This window comes from Jatropha curcas, chromosome 6 (genome assembly GCF_041381405.1).
Source record: "Jatropha curcas cultivar XTBG-Jc1 chromosome 6, XTBG_Jcur_1.0, whole genome shotgun sequence".
NCBI lineage: Eukaryota > Viridiplantae > Streptophyta > Magnoliopsida > Malpighiales > Euphorbiaceae > Jatropha > Jatropha curcas.
The window spans coordinates 27,434,741-27,459,502 of record NC_143156.1 but is presented as its reverse complement, the minus strand read 5'-3'; the positions used below and the strand labels follow the sequence as shown (position 1 = coordinate 27,459,502).

The following is a 24,762-nucleotide window of genomic DNA, read 5'->3' as shown; positions in this document are numbered from 1 at the left end:
TATCGATGTAATGATTTACTAATGTCAAAATTAAAATAAAGAATTTAATATAATATGCAAAAGTTAATCAAATAAAAAATGTTATTAAATTAGAAAAATAAAATAAAATTGTAGTATATCATCTTATAATCTTATTGTTAAACATTTACATGCAGTAATTAGTTTTTTCTATTCATAAAATAAAAAATGTTTGATCTTAAAATATATAAATTGCCATACTGGGATACAATTGTGCACATACCTTCAGGTGCCAAAGGTCTTGAGTTTAATTATCAGAATGCCCCCAAATGATGTTTTAATCAAATTTTATGTGGGCCTATGGGCTTTTTTTTGTGTCTCTTATTAACGAATCTCAGATGACGTCGCTGCTTTTATTTGGGCCTTCGGCTTTCTGGGCTTTTTGGCGTTTCTCACACTAATGTAGAACCTAGGCTTTTGTTGTGTCTCTCTTATTAATGTAAATCTTAGATAACTTGCCCTGCTTTTATTTTTAGCTGTTCTTTTGAACTAGCTTTATCTGCTTTAACATGTGATATAAATAATAAAAATATTAATTACATTTTATAACAGTATTTACTAGTTATGTGTATATTAATTTTAAATAATACAAATAAATATTTACTTTAAAAAAATAATTATGGTAGTGATTATCTTAATAGAAAATATCTAAAAGTCAAGTCTATCTGATGACGTTATTTTGTGCAAATAAGGATATTTTGTCCTTTTACAAAAAAAGAAAAATATAAAGAACTCTGACAATTTTTCCACACAACAATTTGCTATTGGCTTGGTGTGTCGGTAGTACCATGTCAATACATTCTTCAATCTTTATAAGATTAATATAATCCAAAACCTTATACAAATAAAAATTAGTTAGCGGCTAATAAAAAGAGAAGACTCCAAATGTAATTAACTAATTGAAATTTCTATCAGCAACAAAATATTGATTAATAATTTTTTCTGAAATGCTAAAAGTTAAATATTAAATGATTTAATTTATATTGTCGAATACTATAAAATATAGCGTTTAACCAGAACTATTTAAAAAGTTATTGCCGAACACAATCTAAAATTTATATACCAAGCAATTACTTTTTTGGACAGAAAGAAGAAATCTTTGAGTTGGCTGATTACAATTCCATAGATGAAGTCAAAAAAGAGCATAAACAAATATGGAGGAGGTCTGTTTGATCTGCTAAGAGCAATAAGAGCCATGATTTTGGAGATGCTTTTATGGCTTCCATGTGAGATGGCCAAAACCAGACCACCTTTCAAGAACTAGCATGGAATAAAGTGATTCTTGCTTGGACTGTACAAGCAAAAGGAATGATAATAGTAGTCATAGAGCTATCTATAGTATTCCTAAATCTCAAAAATTTGAGTCCAACTTGAATTTGTGAGATTCCAATCTTTATGTCTATTCTTCAATAATTTTATATTTTTATCATTGCATTTTCTTTTGCACACAGGACAGTGACTTTGAGTTTTGAAAATCTTGATTTTACATAATTCACATGTAAATAGCAATTTACTTATGATGTTTAATGCATCATAATTAATTTAATAAAATGAGAATCTTGAAAATGTATCACTATGCACTTTGTGTGGTAGATCTTTAACTGCAGGCTGAAAGGTCTATATTGTATATATTTCTGTCAAAGGCCAAATACAAACTCTAAATAAAAGTGAAAAGAGACAAATAATACAATTTAGAGGGTAAGATTGAGAAGCTCTCTATTGGAAGAAGAAGAACAAGTTGCACATTCAAGAGTGGATATTTTTTGTGCCCACTTAATTTTTGTTCATAGAATTAAGGTATATATATATAAAACACTAAAATTTGTAATTTGCATAAGATTTATAATTTTTTTAGGCCCATTAAAAATTATACAGCATGCCATTTAATATATTAAATCATGGCTCGAGATGTGATGAAAATTACATAATTTTCAATCTCATTCTAAAATATCAAAATATAAAAATAGTCTCATTCCATTCCATCCCATTTCAATAATATTCAATGAAATGAAAATTCAAATTAATGGGATAAAATAGATGGGTCTGGAATTAATCGGATTTTTCATATTTATTTATAGAAAAAGATTACTATAATTAATAATTGTAATGAAATAAAATTCATCAATAATTTCTAATTCACTATTAAATTCATGATAACAAGTAAGTTGCTACCATCTAGTCAATAAGAATATCAAGTATAAAACAAAATAATTCAAAGTACTCGGTATAGTTAAATTTATATATATATTATAAATTTAAACTCATCATTGTTACGTATATTTTACGAAATTTAACTCATTATTGTTATTTTGAAACAAACTGATTTTAATAAAAAAATCAGTCTCATTTCATATACCTTCCGGCTAAAACGATTAAATTTATATTAAATTTTTTAGGAACAAATTCAAAATTTGGCAATCTCATACACATCTCTAATAAGAATCGCGTGTAATATCATCTTCCCATCGAATTGAAAAAAAAAAAAAAAAAAACCTGTATATATAATTTGTTAATGACAAGATTAACATAACTGATAAGTAATATGTTTAGCATTCACATTATTATCATTTAATTAGAGTTTGATTGGTGGATGTTTATTTGAGTTATATGTTATTGTATTAATATTATTATTAGAAATTAAAAATTAACTAGTTGTAGTTAGTTAGTCTTCTCACATTTTTCTATAAGATGTGAAAAATACGAGGTCTCGGATTCAATTTTATAATGATCTTAAATTTATAAACGTAAGATATTTTTAGATTTGGATTAAATTCAAATTCAACTATGAAATTACTAATTTTCCTAAAAAGAATTATGACATCATATGTGGATTTGGATTATAAAATTATTAACTTTTCTAAAAAATTAGGAAAAGTATTAGAAGTATATAAAAAAATTTTTATGTGACTACCTATTACAATTTTAAAATATTAATTAATAACTAAGTAGGAAAATTGAATAGAAATTAGAAAATTATTCATAAATTTAAATTTTAATTAAAAAAAAATTTCAAAATAGGAGAAATCCAAGCTGGCTCGATATACTTATAAGATCCCCCCCTCTTGGGTTTTGAGAGAGAGAGAGAGAGAGAGAGCATAAAGCTGAAGTCCTAAACGGAACTCAAAATTCTATTCGGTTCTCTCTCATTTATAAATACCAAAGACTAAATTCACAATCCAAAGGTTTTATTATATACAACAGCCTCTCTACCTCTTATTGTCTTTCCCTCCCTTCTCTTGCGCTGTCCGTGTTTTTGTTTTTGTGTGTGTGTAAGCAGTAAGCTAATCAATGGCTGTGTCTCAAGCCAGTCTCCTCCTTCAAAAGCAGCTCAAAGGTCAACAACCCATCACCAAACCAAAACAAACCGATTTTTTTTCCCCTTTAACAAATTGGGTGTTTTTGTTTGTTTATCAAAGTTTTGTTTTTTAATTTTAATTTTTTGATTTTGCAGATCTCTGTAAGAACCCTGTTGATGGATTCTCAGCTGGTTTGGTCGACGAGACCAATGTGTTTGAATGGAGTGTTTCAATTTTGGGACCCCCTGATACCTTATAGTGAGCACTCCAATTCTTCTTTCTATGTGTTGCTTGAATTAATATTTTTATTTTAAAATTCTTTTGGCTTATTTGGATATTTTGTTTATTTTTGTATTTGAATTCGGTCTAAGGGTGTTTGGATAGTTATTTGGCTTATTTGATGCAGGGTTATAACCTCTTTGTGGGTATGTGTGTTTGGGTTGATTTTTGTTTAAGCACCGCATTTTTAATGTGGCTGATGAATGTTACTCTCAGGGTTTATGGGTTTTTATTTTGGGGATTAGATTGAAGGCTGCCTGATTTTGGCATAATCATTGTTGAAAGTCTCAATTTTTCTTGATCAAATTTCAAATTTTAATATCTTTTCTTTTGAATTGAAGTGTAGCGGTTATTTAATTTTGATTATGATCTTAACACTCATGCTTGAGAAGCTACCTAGAGCTTGATGTGATGACAGCTGATTATTGATTGTTCACTGGATTGGATTTTTTTTTTTTTTTTTTTTTTTTTTTTGGCATATAATGAAACTATTTATGCATTAATTTGTTTCATTAATTTCTTATGTTTGGTGATAATATAGCGATAAGGCCGATGGAATTTTGTTGGCTTATTTTTGGATTATGAAGTTGAAATTATGTTGTTTACTAACAATCAATTCTCCTTTTGCAGTGAGGGGGGATTCTTCAATGCAATCATGAGCTTCCCACAGAACTATCCGCTTAGTCCTCCAACTGTGAAGTTCACTTCAGAGGTGTGGCATCCAAATGGTGAGTACTTTGATTCTTAATATTTCCTACTTTAATTGTATATTAAGAATTTACATTATATATAATGCCTGCAAGCATGTTTATCTGAGATGGGAAAACTGATCTTGTTTGCCACCTCTGAACAGTTTACCCAGACGGAAAGGTTTGCATATCAATTCTTCATCCACCTGGTGATGATCCAAATGGCTATGAGCTTGCAAACGAGCGGTGGACTCCAGTCCACACAGTATGTGATTCTATTATTTTGTTTAGTACTGTCAATAAAAATAATTTACATTTTTCTCTTCATGCTTTTGCTTTTGCTTTCGCTTATTAAAGATGGGATGGAATCTTTTTTTGTCATTGTTGCTAATGCTAATAGCTGCATTGAAACTACTGTGCTTTTGCTCTTACTTCATTTGTGAAATATGTATATTTTTTCTTCTTCTGTATTGGAATGCTGCAAGTGTTGGAACAGCTTTCTGTCACTTGCAGTTCTCAATTATTGCTTCATTCGTCAATAAGGATGTGTGCCAAAAGAGATATGCATGCATGTCCCAACTCCTTAAGTTAACTTTCTGGCATGAACATCCAATGGCTATTCTGATTGGCAGTGCACCTTGATGTTTTTCAACCATATGGACAGAAACTTGAAATGACTGCAAGACTGAATGGCCCATCAGTTTATAGGAGCTTAGTTGTTGTAGCCCATATTGCAGTGCTTTTTATTGAGCCCTGGTACAACTCTAGTTTACATGAGCTAGCTTGGGGTTTGGTTAACCAATGGATGCATGGGAAACTGAAGCAAGCACTTTGCAAAGGATTGTGAGTGTCATTGATGAAGTACATGAAAGTGAAATTTTGTGACTTTCATCTTTAATTCTTTGCATAAAGGGAGAAGCCTAATTGAAGTCAGAACACCGGAAAAGAACTTTGTGCCAAAAGAGATATGCATGCATGTCCCAACTCCTTAAGTTAACTTTCTGGCATGAACATCCGATGGCTATTCTGATTGGCAGTGCACCTTGATGTTTTTCAACCATATGGACAGAAACTTGAAATGACTGCAAGACTGAATGGCCCATCAGTTTATAGGAGCTTAGTTGTTGTAGCCCATATTGCAGTGCTTTTTATTGAGCCCTGGTACAACTCTAGTTTACATGAGCTAGCTTGGGGTTTGGTTAACCAATGGATGCATGGGAAACTGAAGCAAGCACTTTGCAAAGGATTGTGAGTGTCATTGATGAAGTACATGAAAGTGAAATTTTGTGACTTTCATCTTTAATTCTTTGCATAAAGGGAGAAGCCTAATTGAAGTCAGAACACCGGAAAAGAACTTTGTGCCAAAAGAGATATGCATGCATGTCCCAACTCCTTAAGTTAACTTTCTGGCATGAACACCCGATGGCTATTCTGATTGGCAGTGCACCTTGATGTTTTTCAACCATATGGACAGAAACTTGAAATGACTGCAAGACTGAATGGCCCATCAGTTTATAGGAGCTTAGTTGTTGTAGCCCATATTGCGGTGCTTTTTATTGAGCCCTGGTACAACTCTAGTTTACATGAGCTAGCTTGGGGTTTGGTTAACCAATGGATGCATGGGAAACTGAAGCAAGCACTTTGCAAAGGATTGTGAGTGTCATTGATGAAGTACATGAAAGTGAAATTTTGTGACTTTCATCTTTAATTCTTTGCATAAAGGGAGAAGCCTAATTGAAGTCAGAACACCGGAAAAGAACTTTGTGCCAAAAGAGATATGCATGCATGTCCCAACTCCTTAAGTTAACTTTCTGGCATGAACACCCGATGGCTATTCTGATTGGCAGTGCACCTTGATGTTTTTCAACCATATGGACAGAAACTTGAAATGACTGCAAGACTGAATGGCCCATCAGTTTATAGGAGCTTAGTTGTTGTAGCCCATATTGCGGTGCTTTTTATTGAGCCCTGGTACAACTCTAGTTTACATGAGCTAGCTTGGGGTTTGGTTAACCAATGGATGCATGGGAAACTGAAGCAACCAATTTGCAAAGGATTGTGAGTGTCATTGATGAAGTACATGAAAGTGAAATTTTGTGACTTTCATCTTTAATTCTTTGCATAAAGGGAGAAGCCTAATTGAAGTCAGAACACCGGAAAAGAACTTTGTGAAGCGGCCTGGGGTTGAGTGTCAGATTGTTGCTAGATATGTGATTACTGTTAATTTTGGAACCCCTGATGAAAAAAATGAACATTATGCAGTGCAAAAGGAAAATTCTTAAATGTTCATTTATCATTAAGTTCATTCAAAAATAGACTGTAAACATCTCAAGTAACTACGAAACAAGGTCCCAAGGATAGTTGCATAAAAGAAATTGATGGCTGGCAGAAGAAATACACCTCCCTCTTGTCATTTGCTTACTCATAGGAAATTAGAGAAGAGTTGGAAATTTTCATTTCTACACAGATTTATATTGAATTTTTCCATTATTATCTTCAAATAGCTCTTCGTTTTATCTAAACCTGACAAGTAATTAAGTATTTCTTACTGGACTCAGAGGTTCTATTGTCTTTGTTTCACATGCATGCTTACTGTAAATATTTTGCACAATGTTTTTTTTTTTTTCCTCTTTTGGTCATTATCTACTTTTTGATGTATTGATATTCCTTGTCCTGTTACAAAATCTTGGTTGACCTTTTGTGATTGTAATTTCCAGGTTGAAAGCATTGTTTTGAGCATCATATCGATGCTCTCTAGTCCGAACGATGAGTCTCCTGCAAATGTTGATGCTGCTGTAAGTCTCTGATATCAATTACTTTTGTTAAGATTCCCTGTGCACAATTGCTTTTGGTGCCTGTCTGCTAGGATTAAGAATTGTTGGACTGTAGAAAATTCAGGTATTTTTGAATAATTGTAGGTTTTATAAACCAGTGGGATTTTGATATTAGAAAATATGAAATTTTAAGATCAAAATATAGGTGAACTCTAATTCTCAAGTCAAGTTTGGTCATAGCTTCACGAAGATTAGATTTATAATGAACATTTAAGCAATATTACTGTTATCAATAACCATTGCAATTGGTGAGCAACCCATCAAGTTTGCTGCTGTCAAACGCATCACTCTGACCATAACTACAACATTGCTCCAATCATCACCCTGATAAAAAAACCACCACCTTTACTCTTGCACTAATGCCACTACTGTTATGATGATGATTACATTTGCGCTAACCATCGTCATAAATGGTTCATAAATGGTGCAGTTTCACCACCGACGCCTACAAATCACCAGCAAACCAACAATTACTATACTAGGTCTTGGAATTTGTTAGTGCATTTATGGGTTTTGGTTCCACCTTTGCCATAATAGAGTAGCAGATTTAACTGCTATACGAGTTTTTTTTTTTTTTTTTTTGTCAGATTCTATTTTATTGTGGTCTACTCTTGTGAATGTCTTTAACACTTCTGTTTTGTATGTCTACAGAAACAATGGAGAGAAAGCAAGGAGGAGTTTCGGAAGAAAGTGAGTCGATGCGTGAGGAAATCACAAGAAATGCTATGATATGATCCAATAGACTGCTGCATTGCTTGCTGCTGAACATCTTTAAAAATGAAATCTTCAATCATGGAAGGGGGAGACGAGGCCATAAGATCTTATACTGAACCGTGTAACATTCTATTTAAGTTTTTGTTATCAATCAATCCATTATATTCCTTTTTGGGCATCTCTGAGAGAATTGTTGTTAGTATGGACTAGAATAAACCTGAGTTGGTTAATTCAAATCTTAGAGGTTTTATTTTCTTGAAATGACTTTTACAATAATAGTATTCTTTAATTTAATTTTTCCAACTTGGAACTACAGGATGCAATATATTGTGTGCCTTCTTAACCAATTTCGCCCCCGTTTTTTTTTTTTTTTAAACTAATATCTAAACCTCTCTCGATTCCCTTTCTTCCAGCATTTCTAAAAATTGAGAGCATCGATAAACTCAAGAAAATGAGTCAACCTTATCAGAATCCTGAAACCACAACCATCAACACCGGAATAACATTCCTGAAATTCTCCTGGAGGTATCCATCGATTTCACCCTTCCCTTCTCTTGGCTGATAATACCAACACCAGCATTGCCATCCCATGGCCATTCTCCATCCTATCAGAATCCTGAAACCACCACCACAATATCGGGGATAATATTCCTGAAAATCTCCCCCAGGAATCCATTGATTTCACACTTCCCTTCTTTGAAGCTAATAAAATTTAGTCCTCTGTTTGTCTCTTCTTACTCATTGCCAATTCATTGGATCACTAGTTTTGATTCAATCCGATAGTTTAAATTTTTTAAAATGTTAAATCTGAATCGGCCTCTAAACAATCAATTTCGGTCCCATTTCGATTCCAACCAATTTAGATTATAGTTTTGGCGATACACTTATTATTCTTTCCAGAAAAAATAATAGAAATTCATTCTAGGGTTACGAAAAATTAATGTAAATTTTAAAAAATAATAGTAAATTTTATTTTAACAACTTTTGAAATGGTCGTATTTGTATAAGAAATAAAATTCATTTACTTTAAAATAAATACAAAACAATGAAATAAATTATGATTTTATTTTTTCTAATGTTATTAATTAAATAAATTATACTGATTAAAAAAATTTAGAATCCTAGACCAATATTTCATTTTTTTTTTTTGACTTTTAACTTTTTAAGTCAAATATATCATATAGCACCATATTTATTTAGACATGTAGATGTGCATAAAATAAACTAACTGATTATAAAAATTTTAAAATATTAATAGCCTTTTAGGTTTGAACCGGAGTAGAACTGCAAGTTTTTGGGCCATTTTCAAAATTTTTGAAACAATAGTTTTAATTCGGTCGATTTATATATGATATAATTTAATTCCGATTCAATTTCAATCTAAATCGATCTATCTAACTATGCTTATCTCTTCTTATTTGTCCTGTCTATTATTCAAAAATTAATTAAGTCCTTACATTCTAGTAATTTCTTAATATTTTTTTATTTTTTATATAATAATTAAAAAATAATTAATTCACCTAAATTACACGAAATTGATATGGATTTGACTAGAACCTCGACTTATTGAAATGACAGCATGTACAAATCATCTTGAATGGTCCATAAAAGCTCAAACATTCGTGCTTCACTTCAGTCCTTGCGTATTTAGTTGAATGACTACTAATTTATACTTTGTGCAAATCGAGTGCCTACAAGTAATAATTTATTATTTATTTATAATTATGTAAACTATGATAAAATAATATTTTCTCCTCTATAAATACATGTCATATCTACAAAAATACCATATTTACAAATGAATGTCACGTTTATAGATTTAAGAAATAATAATTTTAATTTCATTTTTAACCTTTGCAAACTATGAACATCAATTGCTATCATTCTCAAAAATCTCTTTTTGTTATAAATAAAAATAATATAATCGATTTATTCATAATATATTATAAATTAGACAAATTAAATAAGAGACAAAAATAATATACATGTGACACTTATTTATGGACAAAAGAGTAATAATCTAACTCATGATTATATAAATTATATTTGGTAGAATATAGTAATATGAATCTCATTATATTATTATTGTATTATTATTATTATTATTATTATTATATTTATTAATAATATAATAATACTTATTATTATGAAGCATGCTTTTTTTTTCAATTTTCCTTTTTCATGTTGACTGAAATCACCAATTTATTCAATTTTCCATTGATTTGTGCATATATTATCTCAGATTTAATAGAAAAAAAAAAAAGGGAAAACAGAGATTAGGATGAGTAAAATAGAAATAAAATCCATTGAACATACTAAAATAGAAAGATGAGGATTATAATAAGTTAAAAAATAATAATAAAAAATAAAAAAAGTTAGAGGAAACTGATAACGTGAAGTTGCTTGTTCCGGTTGTATGGCAAACGGAAAACTCATGAAAAGGACTGTTGGCCATTTAGCAATCCAAATTCAGTTCACACTTGTACAACAGAAAAAGAAAGAGGAGACAACAAACAGCATAAACCTGCCCACCTCAAAAACAAGTGCCAAACCCATCACATAGCGCGTGACTATTATATTTGTTTTTAATAATTAAAGGTAAAAATATCCTTCATTTTTTCATTTCACATAAATATATATTTTTTTAGAAGAAAAATAAAAAATTTTCACCTCTCCAAATAAAAAAACAAAAGATATATTTATGAATTCGTTATTATGAAAACGTAATGTGTATACATCAACAAATATTTAATTTATGCGATAATCAAAGGTTATGTTGGATAAAATTAGATATTTTGATAGTTGTTAGTTATTTTAATAGCATTTAACGGTTAGTGTTTGAGTAGCTTTTTATAAAATGTTAAAAATTACTCACTTTATCCCAAAAAGATAATCCAACTTTTCTCTTTATTTTGTCCCAAAATATAGTACACTTTCTTTTTTTTTTTTTTTGCACTATAATTAATCATTGAATTGTCTACTATATTTTTAGTAAAGTTTACTTTATTTTCAATAATCTTCATTTAATTTTTATTTATCATTCCAATACTTATATGTTATTTAAGATGAGCATAATAAGAATGTTATATGAATTCAATTGTCCTTTAACCGTATTTCTTAATCTGTGTGAAAATAGAAAATGAACTATCTTTTTTAGACTGAGGGAGTATATGTTATATTATTTAACTTTTTACAAAAAGCTACATTAATCTTTAAAAGCTAATTCAAATGTTATGTTACCGAGCATTAACTTTTTATAAAATGATACATTAACTTTTAAAAGCTAGTTTAAATATTATGTTACCGAATATTATATTACCAGTTAAAATGCTAAAAATAATTATAATATTTTAGCACTATTGTGTCCTAACTCTCTCGACTCATTAAAAAAAAAAAAACATAAAGAGATTACAAGGATTTGATAGTGAGTAGAAAAAAAAAAAAGTTAAACATCGTATATTATTTTTCGAATATTTTTGACTCGAGTGTTTATCCTTAAATATAATTTAAGGACTTATATCTTATGCAGACAAATTTACAAGGGTGCATCTCTTCAAAAAAAAAAAAAAATTTACAAGGGTGCATTCCACACCTAATGGAGGCGCGTGATACAAGTGTTAATTACCAAAGGATAAAGCAAAGAAAACCTAGAAGCAACATCTTTTATTTTGCAAATTTTTTTTTTTAAAAAAAAAAGCAAGTTACAGTCTGACAGAATTAAACCCCACCATTCCTGCTTCTTGTCTGGCTGCCCTCTGCTCTTTTTACTCTCTTTCTCCCTTAAAATAAAAACACCCTCTCTAATCTCCTATCGTCCATCCTTTTTTCCTTTAATTCCAAAGCTTAAGCTTGCTTTCTTTTCAGTTTTCACCGCTTCCTTCACATTTCCTTCCTTCTACCTTTCCCCTTTCTTTATTTGCTCTTTCTTTTTGCCTTTTAACTTTCCCTCTTATTTTCCTTTTTCCTTTCTCACAAATCCCATATGAAACTCTTGCTATGTCCCGTGACTCCAGCTCTTTCATTCTCCATTTTATCCCTTTCTCTTTCTCTATTTCTCTCATGAATTCTTCTTCTTCTTCTTCTTCAGCTCAACATCACAACTATCACAATCAACCATCATGCGCTCCCCACAGTCCCTCCGTAACGGGGAGACTCCCTCGCCTCACCCGCGGATCCCTCCTCCACACTTCCACTCCACCGTTTCCGTTCAAAAGCTGAAGCGATTCAACTCATTGATTCTCGTCTTCCGACTCTCGACGTTTTGCTTTTCTCTTGCCTCTGCTGTTTTCACGCTCACTAACTCTAGGGGATCCGATTCCCCTCGTTGGTACGATTTCGACGCTTTCAGGTATCAATATCTTATACCTTTTCTTGAAAAATTCCTTTTCTGTCCCTGTTTGGTTGCTCAGAAAGTTTTCGATTCTTAAATTTTGATATTCTTTTTCAAATATTTTGGTTCCCGCTATTGCCGTTCTCAATTTTTTAAAGCACATAACTACAAGCTAGTATGTCAGGTACTAATATCCGTACTTAAATTATATTTTATTTTAAAATCCTATTTTGTTTCATTTTCCTTCACTTTCTCAGCAACCAAACGAAACTCTACTTCTCTTCAATTGCACTAAATTAAATTAACTAGTACTAAATGGGAAAAAAATTGACTAAGCAGGTACGTTTTCGCTGCAAATGCAATCGTTGCTCTTTACTCTCTCTTCGAAATGGCGGCCTCCGTTTGGGAAATTTCAAGAGGCGCAACTATTTTCCCCGAAGTTCTTCAAGTCTGGTTCGACTTCGGCCATGACCAGGTAAAAATGCACACTTCTAATTCCTAATTCCTAATTCCTTCTGTCTTCTCTTTCCTAGGGATTTTGACTTGGCGACAGCTTTAATGGCGTTTTTGTTTTGTGCGCGGTAGGTGTTCGCGTACCTGCTACTGTCGGCGGACTCGGCGGGGATGGCGCTGGCAAGAACGCTGAAAGGAGGGGACACGTGTACGGCTAGTAATGCGTTCTGCGTGCAATCATACATCGCGATCGCGTTGGGGTTTGCCGGGTTTCTGTTCTTAGGGTTATCGTCTTTGCTTTCGGGTTTTCGGGTCGTCTGTTTTATAATCAGCGGCTCTCGTTTTCATCTTTAGATTAATTAGGCAGAGAAAGGGAATATTTTGAGAGAGAGAGACGGAGGAGTAATGTTCTTTTTTTTTTTTTTTTTTTTTTTGAACTTTTTACTGTTTGAGAGTACTGATTGCGAGCTTGGGAGTTGGGACTGATACAGTGTGAAACGTGTGTCGACTTATTTTTGTTGTGTTGGCGATTTAGCACTTGTTAGGATCCTGTACATGGGGTTTCTGTATTCTTTGTGTGTAGAATTATTTTTGCTAACGAAATTAATTAGCTTGAAGTTTTACAATCTGAAAATATATCGATCTGAGGTTTTATAATTTACTTTTCCATTTGAAGAATATGAATTGGTTTGACACAAGATGAAAAAGAAAAACTTAATTATGATTAAAGAAGCTTGTTCCAACATTGACTCATCATTACGATTGATAATCATTCTAATAATATAACCTTTTAGCTCCATATAAGTACCAGGATAAATATGTCACGCCAAAATATAAACATGTAAGGTAGTTACTTAAAAGACATTTCATGTCAAAATAGTTACTATATTTCAATTAACACTAAAAACGCATTTAATTGCATCACTAGCACTTTCACGAACGTGATTACAACAACAATGAACAAAGCACTTGCAAAAGTAACCAATTGCCTGAATGTCAAAGGCACCCAAATCTTAAAAAAGAGATCTTAGTAGAGGAAAGCATGCACAAGATATTCCACAATCTTCAACTTCATAATTTTCATGAAGAATTGCAATTAATAACTACTACTAACTCATTCCATGGACAAGCCTGATGATTATCCTCTCCAATCCCTCCATCCCATACAGAAACATCATAGCCAACACACAAAGATGATAAAGAATTGTTCATATGATAAAATAATCATTGCAATTAATCATAATAAGTCTTAATATATGAAGATAATTTGTAACTATAAATCATTCCAACAATGATGATAAATTGATAGTAACCAGAAAATGAATATACTGAACTAAAATTTTCCCCTGTACCGAGCTAACAAAATTGGCATGTTCTAAATATCATTTAGCCTCTTATCCAAGAAACATCTATTTCAGTTGCCTTCATATTTTGGGTCAGCCATCACATAATGGTAAGCTATCACCAAAACAAATATAAAAATGCCAAGGAAATTGGCGAAAAATCCCAGGTCTTGATCATCAAACATCTGCAAAAACAGAAATTCAAATTTATCAGTTACAAGCCCATACAATCTCCAATTTATCTTTATCGCCCTCAAATATTCAAAACCATACATTAGCAGTGTAATTATGTTATATGCACTCAGTTACATACTTCTTTGGCTGCAATGCTTTACATCACAAGAGAACAATAAAAGGAGAAATCTATTATTGCAATTTTGCAAGTTATTTCACCTAGGTTCATGAGCAGATTGATTTATCGCCATATTGCAGCTTCTTTAAGATAGAAACAGTTCATGCATGTGATTCTTCTACATATATAAATAAATAGGTTACAAGAGGATATCAATTAATATGAAAAATAGCAAAATAATAACATGAAACTACTGTAATATACAAAAAGGTATATTGAATTGAATCAGTAATTATCTCATCTTCTTCATCTGATCAATCTGAAACCTAAATTTAACATTTAGTCCAGTTGCATAAGTATTACTATTACCTAATCCAATTTGGTACCATGGCTTATGAGTAATCTTTGAGGACAGGAAATTGAAATTCCTGTCTCTGAGGCTAACTAATCATCAATCCAATTTACATCCACCTCAAAATAAATGTTCCAATATTTTTGACAATTGGAAGTTCAAAATTTATGAAGAACGAATCTTTCTTCTTCTCAATAAAATAATTGCAAAGAGATATTTACAAGCAGAAGTAAAATTGTTCAGAAGTATTACTTAGACAATAATAGAACTACAAGATGTGGATCAAATAAACTATTTCAAAGTTTATTAGATAACCTCAGCTTGATGAAGTATGAAAAAGAACAAGAAAAAAATGAGAAGAGAAATAAACTGCTTGCCAAAGTTCATTTCAAGCATGCATACTTTTCATTCACTGGGTGGCTGAAGTATTTTCATTGACGTCAAGAAATTATATTCATAAGCCAATCAATGACTCTACTTCCCATTGGGTTAATAGCCTAGCAATTGAATGCTTGCCACAGAAGTGCTCTGTCTTGGGATCAAACACTGGCAACTCCCCTTCCATTTAAGAATTCCTAACATACCCAATAAGCAATGACTCCCATTCCAATCACACAACACAAGTAACCAAAATTCAAAGCAATATTATCTAGTCATGTCATTGTTTGTCAGCACAAATAAATGGCAATGATGGTTTCGATACTTGTAATCTCTGTTACCCAGCATGAACATATTATTAATAAAAGATTACCATAATGAAATTCAAAGGAAAATCGCCAAGCTAAACAAAACAACAAATTTTCTTGCTTTCAAGATTCAAGTACCTTAAGTAGCAGAATTTGTACTTCAGATCCATTTTCAACTAATGAATTACAGCAAGACATATAATGAGCAAAAAAAATAATCCACAAGTATGCGATCGCAGTGGGATTCGAACCCACGACCTTTAGATCCGGAGTCTAACGCGATATCCACTCCGCTATGCGATCACATGTATTCATGGAATTGAAACTTTCACATTTGTTCAGTATTCAAAAACTAGTAGGATCATCCAAAGACAAAAACCACTACAAAATTCTCAGCCAAACAACATAGAAAACGCAATACAGATCATTTCAAAACTACCAGTAAAATAAAAAATCATAAAACAAAAGCGAAGAAGACATTAAACGCCATTAATAGATCTCAGATTACTATCGGCTACTGCAATCTCAATGTCCAGAACTACACAGATGAAGAGAGAGATCATTTAAGATACCTTTGGGTTGATTTGACGCGAAAAAGCCAAAGACAGTGAGTTAGATCTCAACAACCAGACACAAACTCAGTCCTTCTGGTTCTGTCCTCTGTCTCGAATTCGATCGCTATCGGGACCTCGACGTCGATATTTTTGTAGCGGCTTGTTCACTTTTATTTGTGAGGGTGTGGGGTCCATGAACTAATGGTAAAGTGGGCTGGTCCAGTTTGATTATATCCAACCCCAGAGACCTATGGGCCTGCCCATTAAGATCTTGATTTTTTTTTTCCAGATAAAATTGAAAATAAATTTAACTTTTTTTTTTTTAATTTATAAAATGCAGTAGAACTCAAATGAGACCGTGACGATAAAATTAGTTGTTTTATTACATCAAATATGCTCTCTTAATCTTTAAATGTGAATATATATGTTATGCTATTATTTTGTACCCCTTGCAGAATGCCAAATAGCAGATTTAGTCATGTGCTAAGGCCACAAGTCTATCATACTACTCACTGTTGAAACAAATTGACTAGTATTCTCAAATTTTAAAAATATTAATGATAAATTTTTAGCTAATTCATTTTTCAATATTCATGTTAAAGTTGGCATTCTAGTGATTTAACTTTCTAATAAACTTTATAATATAAATCCTTAAAAAAATAAACTTTATAATACAATGATATAAAATACATAAAAATTTAATAATCATCAAGTATGGACCAAAATATGGGTTCGCAAAAACGTTATAATGTGGCTGCTGGGATTCGAGCCCAGGTCTCCACGGCCACAACGTGGAATTCTTACCACTAAACTACAGCCACATGATGTTTAAGTCAGCTAAATTATCTCTGTAATACTTTTGTTTTGGCCTCTAATACATTGCCAGACCATTAAATGCTTAATTAATTTATACTACCTCCATTCTATAATACTTGTCACATTTAAAACAATAATTTGTTCTAAAATATTTGTCATATTTGTAATTTCAAAGAATAATAAATATTTTTTTCATATTTACCCTTTTTACATGACCAATAATTATTACATCAATTTAATGGTTTTTTTTATAAAATTAGTATTAAATTATGGGAATACAATCAATTTAGTCAATAATTTATTATAATTTGGATAAATTTAATGGTTTTTTAAGAGACGTGAAATTTCAAATATGATAAGTATTATGGAACAGAGGTAGTAAATTATTTAACCATGTTTGGGAAGTGAGAAACAATAGTAAAATGTTTTTCTTTTTATAATTAGCACCTTAATATACTTAAAAACATAGGTTTTCTTCTACATCATTTACTATAAAATTCTTTTAATTTTCCATAAAAAAATGTACTTAACTTTTTTTATTTTTTCTAAGAATTAAAATTAATGAATTAACCACGATATTTATTATATGTTTTTCCATGTTTCTAAATTATTATTTATATATTTTTCTATCTAAATTAATGGATGTGCAAAAAAGAGTGATGAAGATATACATAAAAAGAAAAATGCAGTAAAGAGTTTCCTTTGTGATGAAAAATTCTTTTATATTTTCTCTATTTATTTTCCTTCCATATTTTCTTTCCTCTCTAAATTTGTTTCCTCTCCTTTTCAATCATACTGTTAATATCTCGGTTAATGAGCGTTCGATTGGCCAAGTCAAAACGTTGATGTCTTCATGAGTCGGATCTGACGCAGTAGATAAGGCTGATAGGTAGACCATCATAGACTGCCACTTGACTGTGAATATCTCTAATTGGGAAATTGGGTTGTATCTAACGTGGCAGATATCTCAAGTAAAATAGTATGTTATTGTTTTGATCACGAGACGCCAGTGAGGATTTAGTAGTAATCATGTGCTCTCCAGACCACCTATTACGCATGGTTTTAAGTCACAACCAATCCAAAATCCAATCATTGCTTTTTTTTTAAATTGTCCAATCATTTTTTTTATTTATTTTACACTGAACCAAAAAATTTTGGAGTTAACTCAATTATCATAAGAATATAATTGAATTATAAAAATTATAATTATTTTTTGAAATTATAAAAATTATTACTTTTTTAAAACTATGTATTTTCTAAAATTTATTTTTTCTTTTGATTTGAAAAATTCTTCCAATTACCAAATATCTCACTTATTAACTCATTAAATATTTTATTTAATAATAAAAATCTAAAAATCCAAAGGTTCAAAAAAAAATAATTATAAATATTTTACAATCTAATTTTAAAATTTCAAAGTTATAGTAACTATTAATTATTATGTTGAATAAAAACATAATATCCAAATATTATAGTAGATAAATAATACTAAATGAAATTAGATTTATATAGATAGAGAAAATAATAATAAATATAAAAATAATAATACATTAAGATAAGATAAAAAAATCCGAGAATTTGAATATATATAAAAATATATGCTTCTAAATTTTAGGTAAATAAATAACATCAATATATATAAAACAATAATTTTTTTCAAGAAGTTGACACGTGGCATAATGCCGCATAAGATTCTTCAATTTTGGTGATGCCATGTAGATGTTTTAAATTTTGATAGTGTCAAGTAGAATTTAATTATTAGCTCTAGTATTATATAAATATTGATATTAATTATCATAATTAATATATAATAGTAATTAATTATATTTATTATAATATTTTAACCTATCTTTCTCAATTAAAATTACATAATATTGATATTAATTGTCATTCAATTATCATATTAATATGTATTAAATAATTATATTTATTATAATGTTATAACCTATTTTTTAATTAAAAAATTATCATAATTTTAATGTTGAATATCATATTAATATATATTATAACTTATCTTTTAAATTAATATTATTATAACATTGATATTGAATTTTATAATTTTCGTTCATAATTATCATTTATTATTATGAATGAAAATTTTATATATGAAAAGAATCGAGGAAGTTAATGGTGAAAATATTTATTGATATTTTTATTAACAATGAATATTCAAACGTTTCAATATTTATTTGCCTTAAAATTATATTATATAATTGTCTTTATTAGTTTTAAGGATAATATATTGAATTGCATATTAATTGCATATTAGTGGACTATAAATAGAGAGAGCTTTTTGAGGTTTGGTACAATCAACTTTTTTTTTTTTTTTTTTTTTTTTTTTTTTGTAACTTCAATAATTCTTATATTATTTCTTTTCAACATTGATATAACTTTTTCTTCTAATTTCTGTTACTCTATCAAATTAAGAAAAAATTCACAAATAATAAAAGAAAACGGTATGTATGAAATTATCATTAACAATTATATATACACATTTATGATTGAATTCTATTATCCATTTTATTTTATTTATATTATTATTTTAATATTATCTAAGAAATTTATTAATTAAAAAATAAATTAATCAATGATTATTGAATATATATTTTTTTCTTTCAATTTTATTATATGTATTAATTTTTATATAATTAGTCTAATATTTTGAATTTGCAATAAATGTTCTTTAATTTAAACAATTTTTAATAAAATTAATAAATATTAAATTATAAATAATTTAAATTATAAAATTTTCTCAATTGAAGTATATATTTTAAAATATTATTGACATTATCTCTAATGTTATAGATAAATATATTTAATGTGCATAGCAAATGCATTGTGCTAGTTAAATTTATATAGATAGAGAAAATAATAATAATAATAAAAATAATAATAATAATAATAATGATGGCATCAATTTCATAAGGATAAATCTTATAAAAAAATGAAAAAAAATGAAAAATATAGACTTAAAACAGAGAAATAATTCTTTAAATCAATATTTGTGGTTTCATATAATTTATTTTTTATTTTAAAAGCAGCTTTTTCCAAGGAAAAAAGAAAATAAATAAATTTAAATAAATAAATTTTGCTTATTTAAAAAAAATGAAAAAAAAACTTAATCGAAATCAAACCGTAAACGTGTTTTAATTTTAATTTTTATATTTTATTTGCATAGGTGAAGAATTAATTTGCTGACATGGCAAGGTTTGCAGTAGGGTTAATATGGTACTCGTCATGAACTCGACTACACCTGAAACAGTCACACGAGTAAAAACCGATTACGTAAACAAATGCATTACAGAAAGATATGACTACGTGTCCTAACCTTGATAGTCACAACAACGAAAAAAAGTTAAAAAACGGCACCGTAGTAATTTTAAGAAATTGGGAGAGCAAAATCAAATCCTATTTTCCTGCTTCGATTACATTGGTCATTACCTCTATATATAACACTGTATCTCCCTCCAATGTCTATCGACTGTTTACTGTTTTTCAACTTGTAAACAAGAAATCATATCTAGAGAGAGATTAAAATCCTCTTATCTGCTTCTGATCGGAGTTCAAAAAAGAGATATAGCGGTAATTTATCAGTTCAATATTGATTTGCTTTTTTTTTTTTCCTTATAAATTTTGGTTTGTTTTGGTGGGAAATGAAAGTTGGTGTGAACGTGAGGTGAGATTCAGATCTTGAATTTTGGGAATTGGCGTGTGATGGGGTACAGTTTCGGTGGTTAGGAGCTTTCTGTAACTTTTCGTGTTTTTCAAGTTTTGATATTTCTCTGTTCTTTCTATCTCTTGTTGGTGTGGTTTGTTAGTGTAATTATTGTGATTATTTTTTGTTTTTTAATTTTTGGGTTTTTAAATTCGATTGGTGAAGCTCATTTTTCTTATATAAAGCTCCAATTTTTATTATTGTTTCGTGTTTTATTAAGGAATTTAGATCACTCAGGTTGGAGTCTGTAGAGTCTTATTAGTGTTTAATTTTGTGGGTCATTTATAAAAATGAAATTGATGTTATTTATTTATTTGGTTGTGTTTTTTAGGAGTTGAACAAGAATGGCTAAGGAAATTTCTAATGGAGATCACAATGCTGCATCAAAGCCACCACCAACTCCATCTCCTTTGAGATTTTCTAAGTTCTTCCAGGTATTTGATTGTCTTTATCAGTTTGAGTTATTACTTTTATTGCATGAGACGTGGTTAATCTGTTTTAAAGCAATTTGTGGGGAAGACTCCTCTTTGCCTTCTGTTTTCTACTTGCGTTTGTTGTGAACAATGCTTGCCACAAGAATCTTTAGTGGTTGCTCTAACATTGAATATGTTAGATGTAGTCTAGTTTTTGATTGAAGTAATGAAATAAGGTATAGATGCAAATCATAAATCAAAATTGTAATCTAGTTTTTTAAGTTTTGGTAGCCTTCTACTTTGGATTTTGATAATGAATTGACCTATTGATCTGAAGAGTTTCGTTATATGAATTATATATATTTTCACATGTTTCAAGTGCAAATGCCATGGCACATTATCTTGGACAGTTTTGTGCTTTAGTTGAGATATTCTTCACTCTTATTTTTGATAAATGCTGTTAGAAACAGATTGTTTCTTCATCTCAGTAATGGCTTTTCTTGCTCCATAAGTGAATTGTGATCTAAGAAATTTGCTTTGGTGGCAGTCCAATATGAGAATTTTGGTCACTGGAGGAGCTGGATTTATTGGCTCTCATCTGGTTGACAAGTTGATGGAAAATGAAAAGAATGAGGTAAGAGCATTTAACAGTCTCGATGTTTATTTTAATGGAATAGTTAAGATGAAAAGGAGTGGCATGTTCTTGTCCGTTTATTATTTTTACATTGCCCATTGTCCATCATGAAAAAATCACATCTGCACAAAAGGAAAAGCAAGTAAAACTACTAATGAATAGAATTCTTAACATTTGAGAATGCTTATGGTGGTGTATTGTTGTTCTCCTAAAAGTTTCTAACATATGTTTTGTATTTAATTCAGGTGATTGTTGTGGACAACTTCTTTACTGGTTCAAAGGATAATATAAGGAAATGGATTGGTCATCCAAGATTTGAACTGATTCGCCATGGTCTGCTGTTTTCATTTTAAATATTTAGTGTTTCACAATCAATCCATGTTGGTAACAGTGAATAACGTTTATTTGTCACATGTTAACAATATATTTTTCTACAGATGTCACCGAGCCATTGCTCATTGAGGTTGACCAAATTTACCACCTTGCTTGCCCTGCTTCTCCAATCTTCTACAAATACAATCCTGTAAAGGTATGTGCATATGTACATCATGCAGCTTTGCAGTATCTCTCTTCCCATGAAAATACTTCCCACAACTGTTGTTGCCTGTGGCTAAAGCGATGATTTGACATGCAACCATCCAATCTTTGACAGACTATAAAGACAAATGTGATTGGTACATTGAACATGTTGGGGCTTGCCAAGCGTGTTGGTGCAAGGTTTGAGACTAGTCCTCAATGTTTTTATAATGGCCTGTTATGGCGTTCTCATGTTGTAATGAGATTATTGTTGAGAACAGGATTTTGCTGACATCAACTTCGGAGGTGTATGGCGATCCGCTTGAACACCCTCAGACTGAGAGCTACTGGGGAAATGTCAATCCAATTGGTATATTTTACCTATGCAATGTTTGGTCTTTCTATTGAATCTTTCAATTTGAAGTTAAAACTCATAAGGAATTTTACCAAGAAGAGATTTACGTAAATCCCTTCTGTATATAAAAATTAACTTTCTATGTATGAGATTTTCATTTTACAATTTGAGCTACACATAAAAATTACTTGTGATGTTCCTCAAATAATTTCACATATGCATATGATAAACTAATTATTATTCTTGTATTGCCAAATTTTTACAGGAGTCAGAAGTTGCTATGACGAGGGAAAGCGAGTAGCTGAAACTTTGATGTTTGATTATCATAGACAACATGGCATTGGTAAAATCCTTACCTTCCTTCCTCTTTTTCTCTCTCTGAATTGATTTTGTGAACTAATATAAAAGGTAGATTGTTTTCTTATCAAAATTTGTTCCTCTATCAGAGATACGAATTGCCAGAATTTTTAACACTTATGGACCCCGGATGAACATTGATGATGGGCGAGTTGTTAGCAATTTCATAGCCCAAGCAGTGCGGTTAGTTGTTCAAAATCTAGATTGAAAATGAACTTCCTCTTCTCTGTCTACTAGTTATATTTTTTTGCTGCGGCTTTTGCCTTACTGTCACTTGGTTTTGTCAATACATGCAGTAATGAGCCTTTGACTGTTCAAGCACCAGGAACACAAACCAGGAGTTTCTGTTATGTTTCTGACATGGTATGTAAGAGTTCAGTCATTGCATTTAGTAACGATGGATAACAAAAATGAATTGTAATTAGTTGCTAAAATATTTGCAATAAACTTTCATTCAAATCATTGAAGGTTGATGGTCTTATTCGGTTGATGGAAGGGGAAAACACTGGGCCTATTAATATTGGAAATCCAGGTAATTACTTAAAACTAAATGACAAAATCATTTGGGTTCTTTAAGTCACTTTGAAAATCTTGAATTTTGATGTTTTAGGTGAATTTACAATGCTTGAACTTGCGGAGACTGTTAAGGAGGTTAGTTTCAGTTTGCCTTCTCCCTGCTCTCTCTCTTTCTGGCTTTAATCTATCTTACCTAGCAAATCTGTCTAAGCATTACCTGTTGCGAGACAAAAACAAAAAAATATTGTACAACAAAATAACAAATTGAGCTTCCTGTATCGAAGCCAGATAAAACCTATAACGAATGCATGCATATTGCAGCTCATCAATCCTGATGTGGAGATCATAAGGGTCGAAAATACACCAGATGATCCTCGTCAAAGGAAGCCAGACATCACAAAAGCAAAGGAGTTGCTAGGATGGGAACCTAAGGTGAAGTTGCGCGATGGTCTTCCACTCATGGAGGAGGATTTCCGACAAAGGCTTGGGGTCCCAAGAAAGAAGTGAACAATTGTATGTCTTCATTGACATTCCTTGCACCAGTCAGATGTTTCCTTTAATATATAATGATAATTACAATAAAGGGATTTTGTGCTATTACAATTAAAATAGGTATTCATGTAGAGAAGCTGGAAAATGTGTATGGATTAATCATGAGATAGCGTTTTATATCATGGATTAGTTCTTAGTTCGCTGCCGTTTGTTATTGCTTTTGTTTTTGGTTTTTGGTTTTTGGTCTTTTATTTATTTTTATTAGGAAAAAAAACGTGTTTTTTTTTTTTTTGAAAGTGTATAAATTTATTTTTTAATTTTTTTTTTTCAAAACTGTTTGAAAAAACAGAAACGTGTTTTAAAAAACAGAATTTTGTTTTTAAATGCATGTTTTCTTATTCTTTTCTTTACACCTTTGTAAACTCTGATTATTTATATATCATCATCATTGATTCATGAATCTCTATCAAATTATTAATATTATATATTTTATTTCAGTATAGATAAATTTTAATGACTGAGTATATAAATTCACTTCTAAACTTTATTATTTTAATTTTATGACGCCTTTAATCTTTATTTTGACTTATTAAACACTTTTAACTTATAAAATTATACTTATTAAACACTTTAATTTTCAAAATTATTTTATTAATCACGTCAATATGTAAAATTAAAATTAAATCAATTAAACGACACTCCTTAAAAGGAATTATTATTCTAAAAGTTATTATTATTCTAAAAGTTTTGTTAACTACATAGTAAGATATTGGTGTAAGTTCTAAAAAATATTGATTTTTTTTTTTTGAAGGGCAAAAATTATTAATATTAGTGTGGAGATATATATAATATTAACAAAATTTACAAATTTAAGTTACAAAATTCGAGAGTAAATTTACATATTCAACTAAGGTTTAATATTTATCGTACTAATTATTGTATTTGGCTAAAATCTTCTTTTTTTATCACTGTTTGATACTCTGATAATAATCCTTCTCTGTCTATATATATAAAAACAGTTTTTTGTTTTTTCAGAAATAAAAAACAAAAAATGTAAAATGACAGCAAACAAACCCTTGATAATCTCTACTTTCGGATATTCTCTTCC

General features: G+C 30.1%; 4 protein-coding genes and 2 non-coding genes across 7 annotated transcripts; 3 read left to right on the top strand and 3 right to left on the bottom strand.

Annotated features, from left to right (window-relative positions):
* Window positions 1–3,093: 3,093 nt before the first annotated feature.
* UBC14 (ubiquitin-conjugating enzyme 14) lies at window positions 3,094–8,091 on the top strand. Its single transcript, XM_012234070.4, has 6 exons — window positions 3,094–3,352; window positions 3,470–3,572; window positions 4,224–4,321; window positions 4,447–4,547; window positions 7,000–7,077; window positions 7,768–8,091. Exons 1-6 carry the CDS (start codon window positions 3,307–3,309, stop codon window positions 7,843–7,845), a joined length of 504 nt encoding a protein of 167 aa, XP_012089460.1. The 5' UTR covers window positions 3,094–3,306; the 3' UTR covers window positions 7,846–8,091.
* Window positions 8,092–11,594: 3,503 nt separating this feature from the next.
* Window positions 11,595–13,247, top strand: LOC105647852 (CASP-like protein 4C1). Its single transcript, XM_012234081.4, has 3 exons — window positions 11,595–12,178; window positions 12,500–12,635; window positions 12,746–13,247. The coding sequence occupies exons 1-3, from the start codon at window positions 11,949–11,951 to the stop codon at window positions 12,965–12,967; spliced, it is 588 nt and encodes a 195-aa protein (XP_012089471.1). The 5' UTR covers window positions 11,595–11,948; the 3' UTR covers window positions 12,968–13,247.
* LOC105647863 (dolichyl-diphosphooligosaccharide--protein glycosyltransferase subunit 4A) lies at window positions 13,022–15,993 on the bottom strand. 2 transcript variants are annotated; one of them, XM_037639733.2, is made up of 3 exons: window positions 15,859–15,985; window positions 14,350–14,426; window positions 13,022–14,141 (listed from the first exon to the last, which is right to left on the bottom strand). In XM_037639733.2, the coding sequence occupies exon 3, from the start codon at window positions 14,139–14,141 to the stop codon at window positions 14,028–14,030; it is 114 nt and encodes a 37-aa protein (XP_037495661.1). In that variant the 5' UTR covers window positions 14,350–14,426; window positions 15,859–15,985; the 3' UTR covers window positions 13,022–14,027. The 2 variants fall into 2 exon arrangements, 1 of the variants encoding a protein (XP_037495661.1); XR_002286000.3 differs by lacking the exon at window positions 14,350–14,426 and having other exon boundaries at window positions 15,859–15,993.
* On the bottom strand, window positions 15,517–15,589 carry TRNAR-CCG (transfer RNA arginine (anticodon CCG)). Its single transcript has one exon. It is a non-coding gene; the product is annotated as a tRNA-Arg (tRNA).
* Window positions 15,994–16,589: 596 nt separating the features above from the next.
* On the bottom strand, window positions 16,590–16,661 carry TRNAH-GUG (transfer RNA histidin (anticodon GUG)). The gene has a single exon. It is a non-coding gene; the product is annotated as a tRNA-His (tRNA).
* Window positions 16,662–20,098: 3,437 nt separating this feature from the next.
* On the top strand, window positions 20,099–23,854 carry LOC105647880 (UDP-glucuronic acid decarboxylase 6). Its single transcript, XM_012234107.4, has 13 exons — window positions 20,099–20,238; window positions 20,703–20,805; window positions 21,332–21,418; window positions 21,664–21,751; window positions 21,856–21,947; window positions 22,071–22,135; window positions 22,216–22,304; window positions 22,555–22,632; window positions 22,736–22,829; window positions 22,943–23,009; window positions 23,115–23,178; window positions 23,257–23,297; window positions 23,484–23,854. Exons 2-13 carry the CDS (start codon window positions 20,716–20,718, stop codon window positions 23,667–23,669), a joined length of 1,041 nt encoding a protein of 346 aa, XP_012089497.1. The 5' UTR covers window positions 20,099–20,238; window positions 20,703–20,715; the 3' UTR covers window positions 23,670–23,854.
* Window positions 23,855–24,762: the final 908 nt, after the last annotated feature.

Coding starts and splice junctions, on each gene's coding strand:
- UBC14 (XM_012234070.4), top strand. CDS start 3,307: ATGGCTGTGTCTCAAGCCAGTCTCCTCCTTCAAAAGCAGCTCAAAG. Junction 3,353..3,469: donor CCTTCAAAAGCAGCTCAAAG/GTCAACAACCCA, acceptor TTGATTTTGCAG/ATCTCTGTAAGAACCCTGTT. Junction 4,548..6,999: donor GGTGGACTCCAGTCCACACA/GTATGTGATTCT, acceptor TGTAATTTCCAG/GTTGAAAGCATTGTTTTGAG.
- LOC105647852 (XM_012234081.4), top strand. CDS start 11,949: ATGCGCTCCCCACAGTCCCTCCGTAACGGGGAGACTCCCTCGCCTCAC. Junction 12,179..12,499: donor TACGATTTCGACGCTTTCAG/GTATCAATATCT, acceptor TTGACTAAGCAG/GTACGTTTTCGCTGCAAATG. Junction 12,636..12,745: donor TCGACTTCGGCCATGACCAG/GTAAAAATGCAC, acceptor TGTGCGCGGTAG/GTGTTCGCGTACCTGCTACT.
- LOC105647863 (XM_037639733.2), bottom strand. CDS start 14,141: ATGTTTGATGATCAAGACCTGGGATTTTTCGCCAATTTCCTTGGCATT.
- LOC105647880 (XM_012234107.4), top strand. CDS start 20,716: ATGGCTAAGGAAATTTCTAATGGAGATCACAATGCTGCATCAAAGCCA. Junction 21,419..21,663: donor TGGAAAATGAAAAGAATGAG/GTAAGAGCATTT, acceptor TATTTAATTCAG/GTGATTGTTGTGGACAACTT. Junction 22,136..22,215: donor GCCAAGCGTGTTGGTGCAAG/GTTTGAGACTAG, acceptor TGTTGAGAACAG/GATTTTGCTGACATCAACTT.